The following is an 11,043-nucleotide window of genomic DNA, read 5'->3' on the forward strand; positions in this document are numbered from 1 at the left end:
CCCCTGATCGCCTGTGCTCTGTGTGTGACAGGATGCGACGCCCACCCCTGATCGCCCTGCGGCTCTGTGTGTGACAGGGGAGGGGCCACACCCTCCCTATCTGCCCTGCTCTGTGCATGACAGGGGGTGGCGCCGCAACCTCCCCATCGACCCTGCCTTGAGTGTGACAGGGGGCGGTGCCCCAACCCCCCAATCGGCCCTACCCTGAGCGTGACTGAGGGTGGCATCACAACCTCCCGATCCGCCCTGCTCTGTGCATGACGAGGCGGCGCCCCAACTCCCCAATCGGCCCTGCTCTGAGCCTGACCAGGGGCTGCACTTAGGGATTGGGCCTGCCCTCTGCCACCTGGGAGCAGGCCTAAGCCAGCAGGTCATTATCTCCCGAGGAGTCCCAGACTGCGAGAGGGCACAGGCCGGGCTGGGGGACCCCCCGCCCCCCAAGTGCACAAATTTTTGTGCACCGGGCCTCTAGTATATATATATATTAGAGGCCCATGGCGGGGGGGGGGGGTCCCCTCAGCTTGGCCTTTACCCTCTCCAAACCAGATGTCCGACTACCAGTTTAGGCCCAACCAAAGAAGTCAGACATCCCTCTTGCAATCCAGGATCACTGACTCCTAATCACTCACCTGCCTGCCTGCCTAATGCCCCTAATTGCTCCCCTGCCTGCCTGATCACCCTAATGGCCCTCCCCTGCTGGCCTGATCACCCCTAACCCCCTGCCATCCTGATCTCGCTTCTAACTGTCCCCCCATGGCCTGATTGACCTTAACTGCCTCTGCCTCAGCCCCCACCACCATGGCTTTGTCCAGAAGGAAGTCGGACGTCCGGAAGATGGCCAGTCAACCTGGTCCAATTAGCATATTACTCTTTTATTAGTATAGATTATCTAGGATAGGATTGCTTAAATGGGGGAAGCCTTTTTCAGCAGGAGGAGATGCTCTTGGCAGACAAAAATACATAACCCTATATCTGGACTGATAGCCAGCCATATGCACTACACTGCCAAACTGGTTATTAAAAAATTGAGCCACTTTCTTACACCTTACAATAAATAGCTGTTGCCCTTAAAACCCCTTCTCAGCCCTCACCTTAGGTTCTGCCTTTGCAGTTCACCCAGATTAGGTTCTGATTGGTCGGTTTCTATGCCAGTCAGTATCAAAAGCTCCACCTCCTAGGCAGCCATTGGCTCCTATGGGAAATCCAGAATGGCCCACCTTCACATAGGTGCCAGCCCTTCAGTCATGTTCCCAGTCCGCTACCAGGTGTATCCCTGGCCACTCTGAGAAGTGGCACCTCAGGTCTGTGCTGGTGGCAATTTTGAATTCGCATCCCTTACTTAACCTTCTTACAGTGCACGCTCCATGAAGGAATTGCCTTCGCAGTTCATCCAGATTAGGTTCTGATTGGTCAGTTTCTATGGTAGCACCACATAGTGACCGGTCATTTGGTCGTTCTGGTCGTAACGGACACAAGCTATATATATATATATATATATATATATATATATATGTATGTATATATCTTTGAACTGTTATTGGTGTTGCTGTATTTTTCTATCACTCTTAACAAAACGAGATGGGCCAATGAGAAGCCAGCCCGTGGCTCCAATGTGATGGGTGAAGGAGTCAGGAATCAATATCAGGTGTTCTGTAGGTCATGCTGGAAGTAGTGAGGAAGGCCTTCTGAACTGTACATCTTCATTTCTTCACATAATATTCCAACCTGACACATCTTGTCCAAAACAATCAGCAGCAAAGCTATGGTGTCACATTGTATAAGATATACAAATTATCCAATATATGAAAGATATACAATAAGTGATAACATTTATTGTACAGCTCTAAGAGTAGCTCCCATAGTCCTATTTAAACTACCCACCCCACTAGCTGATATTGTCTCATATGTAATTTTGAGGGGAAAAAATTTCTTACAAAGTGCACAATGGAACCATTTACCTCATGTGGAAATAAAAACTTTCAATAGAAAATATTTGCAAAGAAAGCTTCCTATCCAATTGTAGTTAATCAATGAATAGTCCATTGCCATTGCTTGTTAGATACAATTCTCACCCACCCACTAAAAAATAAAATACTTAACTACACAATTCTTTAAAATATATCTCTACAGGAGACATCTGTAATACTATCAACAATAGAAAATATACATAAAAAATTATTCTATAGTACAGATAAAAATTTAAAAATAAAATATACCTCTATTATGTTCAATTTCATAATAATAAGCAATATTTTTCCACAAACTATTATCAGTTAAGTCAGGTAGGCCAGTGAAATTCACATTCCAATTATTCCTTGCTTTTAAATGTTTTAAGATGAAAAATTGACATCTTTTTAGCTGGAAAAAAAGAAGAGAAAGAGACATGTCCTAATGATATAAAATCTTCCCAGAATGTTCATGACTTCCTTAAACTTTCCTCAAGAAGGAAGTCATGAACTGTGCCTTACCCCAAGAAAAAGGAACTAGACTACATATGAAAACACAATGCGACTGCCCTGGCATTGACAACATCTACAACTATATACAAATGACTTACTTAATTTATGCTTCATTTTTTTATAACTGTAAGATAGTATGGTTAATCTAGATACCTTCCAACATACCTTGCAGCTCTGAAATGAAATGATACTTTGAATTTGTCACAATAAATATGCCTTCATTGACTCAAAATAACAGTCATTACAGAAAAGTAGTGGGTACTTCATTATTATTTCTATAGTTTCAATTAAAAGTTGCTTATGGCATCATTTAATGAGTTAGGGCCTAAATAAAATACAATGACATATCAGATGGGATTTCTTAAATATGCAATGAAAATGTCACCTGTATACATAATCCCATTGTGCTGACAATGACTCGGTAATGTAATCAACAGTGCAGTTTAACAGCCATACAACTGCACTTTAATTTATTGTATGACATAGGTTTCCCAATATCTCACAAAGGGACTGTTTTAGCTTTCTGTACCTTATCATTCTTTTATCTCAGACTATACTAAAGCTAATGGGAATCATTTTTACTTAGCAGGCTTAAGTATAATAAAATAGGTTATATAATATTTTCTCTGCTTAAAGTTTGCTCCAAAATGCAACTGTTTTCTTGACCTAAAGTGTTAATCCAAAATAAAACTGCAATACACTCTACCAGCAATTTTCAACCAGTGCACCACCAGAATTTTTAAAACATGCAATACCTGACACTCTCTCTCTCTCTCTCTCTCTCTCTCTCTCTCTCTCTCTCTCTCTCTCTTTCTCTCTCTCTCTCTCTCTCTCTCTCTCTCTCTCTCTCTATATATATATATATATATATATATATATATGGTAGAGATGGTTATTTCTTCAAAGAAACTGTATACTAGTTAAGTATTTGGAATTCTTCAAAGTATGGTGCATTTTATATGGAGTTGCAGTACTTATTCTCATTGAGTACTTTTATATATGACAGAACTATTTTTCCTAGAAACAAGCATTGTTTGGTGGCAGCAATTTTTAGATGTGTGCAGAAATAAAAGCAATGTTAGAAAAAATCAGATTATTCTGCCTTCTAATGTTTGCCTTATTGAATTTATATTTATGATATTCCATGTAGTTCACATACCATCTTTAGAAATGGTACAAGTGTTCTGTCCCAAGTATAAGTAATAATTCTACTCTTAGCTCTTTGAAGCAGGGGTAAACGCTGAAGGAAAATCACACTGAGACAGTGCATTCTGCAAAGATCTGCTGCTTCCTTTAGTGTTAGGGGTTTCTTCAAGTCCTAAAAAACATGCATTTAAAAATATCAAACACAGGCAATGTAAACATTCAGGCACGCAAGAACCGTATTTTAGAGCATCTTACTCATAATGTCCCTACATGATAGATGTACTCCTATTCAATTATTTTGTTTTAAGAAAATTTTTAACAAGCGTATAATTTTTTTCTAAACAGCATAACTAATTATTTTGCTTAGAAGTGAAGACTTTTCCAAATAAACAGAGGCCCAGTATTTAGAGCATCTAATACTTTCATTTTTTAATATGGTGGAGGATGATCACCTTCATGGAGGCATGGCTAGTATGTGTTTACAACCTCAAAGTAGAAATACAAGAAGTGTCATAAAGCTTCTTACTGTCACACCTGTTCCTATGTGTACTAAGGCAGTGTAGTCTAGCAGGAAACAAACAAACAAACAGATAAACTTTGGTTGGTAGCCTAGCTTTGCCACCAATTAGCCGTTTGACTCTTATTCATCTATTAAGTAGAATGACTGTAATGATTTAATGATACTGTATATAAGGTACCTGGCATTGGCACATAATAAAGATTTAGTAAAAGTTAGCTTCTATTATTAACCAACATTACTATTATTATTGTTATGCTTTTTTTTTTTATTTTTCAATTGCAGTTAACATTCAATATTATTTTATACTAGAGGCCTGGTGCATGCAATTGATGAACTTGGGGGTGGGGGTCCTCAGCCCAGCCTGCGCCCTCTTGCAGTTCGGGAGCCCTCGGGGGATGTCCGACCGTCAGTTTAGGCCCACCTAAGCTAGCAGTTGGACATCCTTAGCACTGCCACAGAGGCAGGAGAGGCTCCCACCACCGCCACTGTGCTCCCCAGCCAAGAGCCTGGCTTCTGGCTGAGCGGCACTCCCCCTGTGGGAGTGCACTGACCACCAGGGGGCAGCTCCTGCATTGAATGTCTGCCCCCTGGTGGTCAGTGCGTATCACAGTGACCACTCATTCCACCGTTTGGTTGATTTGCATATTAGCCTTTTATTATATAGGATTAGCTTCATGTGTACAGCATACTTGTTGGTATTCTTAACAGAAAACATGGGTTCTGTGCACCAGGGTAGATGGTTAGTTATCCAGATTCAACAGATGCTAAATTTCTTGTGGGATGTCACCACCCATGTCTTGAAACTGGAGCAGTAATGATCAGGAGAACAAGAATGAAATCAATATTTGTCCATTGGTCAGGAAAGAAAGAGGTGACACGCTCATTTCAGAAAAAGAAAATTATCCTAACTTGTCTGTAAAGAGCCCAGAGTGCCATCATAAGAATGTGATCAATATATTTATCACTGTTTATTCAACAAACACGTGACAAACACATATTTTCTGTTTATTCCTATAGCTACTGCTCATAAGCATTGCCACATCTCAGATGGAAGGGTGGAATAGGGGTGGGAACAGATCAACCAAAGAACTTGTATGCAGATATGCATAACCTCTGGACACAGACAATAGGGTGGTGAAGGCCTGGGGAAGGGTGTGGGATGGGCTAGAAGAGGTCAATGGTGGTGGGGGGGGGGAGGGACATGTGTAATACTTTCAACAAAAAAGATTTTTTTTTAAAGAAAACATTGAATAATTAAATTAATTTTGAAAGAATCCCACCTGTGTGTTATGATTTTCTGTGCATATGTTTAGGTTTTCGTAGTCTTGGGCATCATGTAAAATTTTTTTATAGTGTTTTAGTGTCACAGCACATGAAATAGAGCAGACAACACTTCTTACATCAGCTCCTTCAGGCCACAGATTGAGAAGCAAGGACAAGGTCTGATGTATCTGCAATAAAAAAAATTTTTTTAAAGACCTAGTGATTACAAGGGACAAGGTTCAAAGCTCAGGTAATATTTAACCCTAGAAAAAGAAGTTTAATTCTTCCCACTAATAATATTACTACTGAACTTTAATCTTTCAAATAATTAAGGAAAACATAAAAGAAATGCCTAAGGAAGAATAGAACAATTGGGAAAATGTTTAATGAGAAATGATAATGAGTGTATCTAGCTAGGTTCTAAGTATATTTTAATAACTATTTCTCCTCCTGATCTGTATACACTCTAACAAACCCGGATAGACCATACCCAGTTTGCAAGTCCATGAATGATTAACTTGTAAATTCTTCAATGTTGCCAGTTCAGACAGTTTTCAGTGGCCATTGAGGCAACTGACACAAAAATGATGTATTTGCCTGATGTTCAAAGCTATGTTCTCATAAATTGATAATTATAGACCACTGTTCCTGAAAGTATTATCACTACAACCTTCATGCTTTGGAGAAAGTTGGAAAGGAGCAAGAAATTGAAAAGTTCACAAAGTAACTAGACAAGAACAGGATGCAGACTTACAATAGTTTTTCTCTATCAATGGCTGGGTATTAATTTCATTCATTTAAAAATGTTTGTCTAGCCCAGCCAGCGTGGCTCAGTGGTTGAGCATCAACCTATGAACCAGAAGGTCATGGTTCGATGCCTGGCCAGGGCACATGTCCGGATTGTGGGCTCGATCCCCAGTGTGGGGCATGCAGGAGGCAGCCAATCAATACTTCTCTCTCATCATTGATGTTTCTATCTCTCTCTCCTTCTTCCTTACTCTTTGAAATCTTTTTAAAAAAATTTTAAAAAGTCTAGTGTCTACATCCTATGTAAGGTGTGCAGGAATTTTAAGATTGATAACATGGCCTTTTGAGTTTTGAACAGAGTAGTGCCATGATATTAAATTTACACTTTTAAAAGATCACTCTGATTACTGCGTAGAAAGTAAATCATAGTAGATCAAAAGCAGAAACAGAAATACAAGTACATTGATGTGTCTTAGTCTACTGCATTTTTTCATACAAGAAAGATTTGATAGAATCTCTAATGTCATAGTGATAGAAATGGTGACAATTTGCCAGGTTCGGGATGCACAGTGACAGGATTTACTAGTGGATTGGGTGGGGGTATGAGGGAAAGAGTGAAGTCAAAAATACCTCCTAGGTTTATATACTGAACAACTATAAACATAGAGATAACATTAACTGATATGTGGAAATTTCAATGGAATGGGTTTGAACTCAAGGTCTTAAACTTAGCCATGTTAATTTTGTGATGCCTATTAAAAATCCATGTGATAACCAGCATAGCTCAATGGTTAGAGTGTTGGCACATGCACCCTCTGGTCAAGGGCACGTACCTGGGTTGCAGGTTCAATCCCTGGTCCAGGTCAGGGTGTGTGCAGGAGGCAACCAATTGATGTGTCTCTCTCACATTGATGTTTTACTCTCTTCCTCTATTTTCTCTTTCTCTCTCTCTCTCTCTCTGTCTCTCTCTCTCTCTCTCCCCACCCCGCTCCCTCCCTTCTACTTTCTCTAAAACTGAATGGAAAAAATATTCTCAGGTGAGGATTAACAACAACAAGAAATCCATGAGGAGATGTTTAATAGGCTGCTGTCTATGAGAGAAACTAAGACAACACACCTAGTCTTTCAAAAAGAAGACTGTGGAAGGGAAATATCAGAGAGTGAGGTTGGAATAATCAAAAGGATAAAATAAACACTGACTTAGGTTCCTCATGAGAGATTACTCAAGTATCAATGGCTTAACTTCCATACTAGCTACATAGCTTTCCTTTTCAGAAAACTAAAAATGTCCTAGCTTTCAGGTATACATTTACACAGTAGTCACCCATATATTAAAAAATAAAAGTTTGAGATCTTAAAATTATCACACAAGCTTTTTTCCTCCAAATTTACTGTATGTTTTACATAATGTTTTGGGGTAGAACATCTCTAGGGTTTTGTAATCATTAAGTTTAGCAAGACTCCCTTTGCCTCAGTGCTATGCAGCTTGAAGAAGAAAGTCTATATAATCAGCAAGGACATGAATGTTGATTTTAAAAAATGTCTGTCTTCTAGAAGCAATAAACCATTAAAAATACATTGCCTATGTGCTGATTTCAGTTTCCAAATAAATGTGTTGTTACCTCTTTCTGCATTTCTCCCAAGTTTAGTTTCAAATGACCATAGAGAAATATTTCTCTCTCCTGTGACCTTTGGTAATGCTCTATTATGTAGGCATGTAAGGCATGTTGCAGTTGTATCTCATGCTAAAAAACAAAACACATAAGTAAGTGGTCTGGTTCAAATAAAAATATCTATTGCAAACCTCTAGTTAAAGTAAACACAAGGTGGAAAATAATGTTTATTATTATTTTACTACAGATAAAAAAAATCCATTAATTCAAGCTAAAATAGACTTCTACTCCTTTTGTTTGAAATACTCACTGTTGAGGTTACTAGAGTGAATATAAGAAGAGAAATTAACATGCTTGTAATTCTAAAAAAACCAGCCTAATAAAACTAAGAAAGTACTGGCTTTAGTAGTACTATAATTGCTCTATATTGCCCCACACTGATATGTTATCTATTTACAAAAAAAGAAAGAAAATTTTAAATAATATTGTCAAGCCTGGCTTAGTATTTATTCACAGCTATTTTTTAATAGATACAACTACTCAAAATAATTGCAAAAAAGACAAATAAAATGATGAAATATTTTCTCTACTAGCTATCTTAATTTTAAAAGTGATAATACAGACTAATCATCCCAGATAATATATGTATGCATATATACACTTATGTGTGAAATATATACACAAATGTATGCAAATTTAATATATAGGAGTGTATAAATGAATGTGTATGTGATGTGAATGTGTACATATGTATGTACAGATACATGTAATTTATGTACAAGGCACTGACTGGGGATTTCCCACTGTGTCCTCACATGTCCTTGGCCTCTGAACTGTTCCTCTGCAGTGCCTATTGTACTTGACCTTAGCCCATACTTTTCCTCCCCACTTCTCAAAATTGCCCAAAAGCTTAATAAGCAAGAACGTAAGCTAACTTAAATTCTGCTCTCTTTTCCCATGTTAGAATATTCCTTCAGAGTGTTCTTATGCCCAGAATTTTTGAATAAACACTTACGGCTATTGGTTCTCTGGTTAATTTTTCCACATTTATGTTGCTCATTTATTCTGGGTAATTTAATGTAACTTACCTTTTCAAAAAACTGTTTGTGCATATAGAGACTTGAGGCACAGTATCCATAAATTCTAAGGACATCGGACTCTATTCCCAAAATCTGTACAATATTGATTTTCTTCTGAAGAGCATGCATGATCAAAATGTTTAAAAAATCTGTTTGATGAGTTGATATTCCCGTATCTGAGACAATGAGGAAATATGGATAACATTCTTTAAGAAATATCTCCCATTCTGGTGTCAGACAGTTGGAAAATTCTGTATGAATAGTGACATCAGTGTTGTATTCTAAATGATATATCAATATGGTACGAAGGGCCAGAATTTCAGGGTAATTATAATACAGATTTTCTGCATCCTGTAGATAAAGGAAATCAATGTTAATTTTAGAGATAAAAATAGAATATCTAGTTATTTTTCTAAATATTAGCATTGCATATAAATTGTTGTATTAACATAATACAAAGAGTTAAAAATTCGAGGTTATTAACTTAATTTTTCTGAATACTGTAGAACTGTCAGATAAAGACTCATTAGCTATTTCTCTTTCAATAATACTTGGTATTATTCCTATTAGTATAGACTTTAATTACAATCTGAATAAGCAAAATATATAAAAGAGTAAGTAATGACTGATAACACTTAAAAATAAATATTTTTTCTTAGCCTCTATAAAATGAGAATAGAAAATTAAATCTGTTTGTTACCTTAAAAAAAACTAATACAAATTTGGCTTCCTTTTGGATGAAATCATGCAGAAATTGTTCTACAATATAAAAGAAGTGAAGAGTTTGTCCTTTCTTGAAGTTCACATTAAGAAAACAAGCGATGAGTAATGAATCTCCATCAATCAAAAAAAATTCAGACTCAACAAAGTCTTTAAGTAAGCTCACCATTCTGAATAAAAATATAAAACACATAATGCAAAGATTATAAAGATAATAGTAGCTTGAGACAAAAATCCCACAGTTCAATTGGTTTCACAAATTTTCTTCTCGTTTAAGCAAGAATCTTAAAGAAAAACTAACCACACAGTTCTATTATATTTAAGTAACAATTTTCCAGGGCGTTCCTATTATTCTGCAATCATAAATAAGCCCTTAGTTAAAGGTATGACTGATTCTCTAGTGAAACTGAAATTCATTGGTGTAAGCATAAATTTATGCAAAAAAGTGCCTCTCTATTTTAAACTTATACTTACTGTTTTTGTACTTCCAGTGTGAAAAATTAAAGCAGTCATAATCTTTGGTCAATTATATGTATGGGACTATCTCATTGTGCATTTTAAATTAACATATAATGAAGAGCTGTAAACTCTTCATCCACTCCAAATATTTTCTATAACTTATATCTACCCTATGAGATGTTGTCAAAACTTACCTCCCAAACTCTCCCTCAGAGGCAACCACTGCCTTGAATTTATTTTTCATCATACTCTTTCTCACTTTTTAAATGTTTTTATGACAGTATATGTATGCCTTGTTTAGGATCTTTATTAAAAGAACAATGTCTTATCCGACTTTTATGGAATTTTTAAACTTAATTACCAATTACTATTAAAATTCTAGTATATGGTTACAGGAAGCTATATTTAAATAACTTTACTGCTGTATAATAGCATTTATATATCTACATCAATATTTATCTTTATCCTTCTCCTTTCAATGAGCATTTTTTCTTCCATTTGTTGCTGTTACAAACTGTGCTGCAATGATCATTCTTGTGTCTGTTTCCTAATGCACAGGTGAAACTCTAAGGTCTATTTATAAAAGTGTAATTACTAATTTGTACACCATAAGGCAATAGCAAATTATTTTCTAAAGCAATCATATAGAGTTACACCTACATTAACAGGTGTCAGAAATTCAATTCATCTACATAATTTTCAACACCTGGTGTTGTACAAAACATGAACTACCTTCTCCTAATTTTAATTTTTTTTCTTTTGGTTTTTGTTTCTTCAGTTTGTGGCTAAGATGTGTGAAGCTACTACATGCTACTAAAAAAAATTAAAACTGCAGAAACTTGAATTCTGCTGTGCATTTTTTTCAGAATTTATTCTTTGCACATTTTGACACATAAAGTAATATATCAGACTGCATTCTCTGCCGTCAGACTGCTGAGATTAGAATCCTGGCTCTGCTACATACATGTTCTGGGAGTTTGTTTATTTATTTATTTTTATCTTCTAATATGTTTATTTTTTAATTAAATTTATTGGGG

At 36.7% G+C, this 11,043-nt stretch overlaps 1 protein-coding gene across 1 annotated transcript in view; it reads right to left on the bottom strand.

The window, feature by feature from the left end:
• Positions 1-9,716, bottom strand: part of LOC102417329 (probable ATP-dependent RNA helicase DDX60) — a 71,007-nt gene extending 61,291 nt beyond the window's left edge. The window contains exons 1-6 of the mRNA XM_023752988.1: positions 9,528-9,716; positions 8,837-9,178; positions 7,758-7,880; positions 5,406-5,576; positions 3,619-3,777; positions 2,217-2,358 (exon numbers count right to left, since the gene is read on the bottom strand). Of these exons, the coding sequence (XP_023608756.1) occupies positions 2,217-2,358; positions 3,619-3,777; positions 5,406-5,576; positions 7,758-7,880; positions 8,837-9,178; positions 9,528-9,716 (1,126 nt within the window). The remainder of the gene's footprint in view (positions 1-2,216; positions 2,359-3,618; positions 3,778-5,405; positions 5,577-7,757; positions 7,881-8,836; positions 9,179-9,527) is intronic.
• Between the last annotated feature and the right edge of the window lie 1,327 nt (positions 9,717-11,043).

The sequence above is a fragment of the Myotis lucifugus genome, unplaced genomic scaffold (assembly GCF_000147115.1).
Source record: "Myotis lucifugus unplaced genomic scaffold, Myoluc2.0 scaffold_1, whole genome shotgun sequence".
NCBI classification, from domain to species: Eukaryota; Metazoa; Chordata; class Mammalia; order Chiroptera; family Vespertilionidae; genus Myotis; species Myotis lucifugus.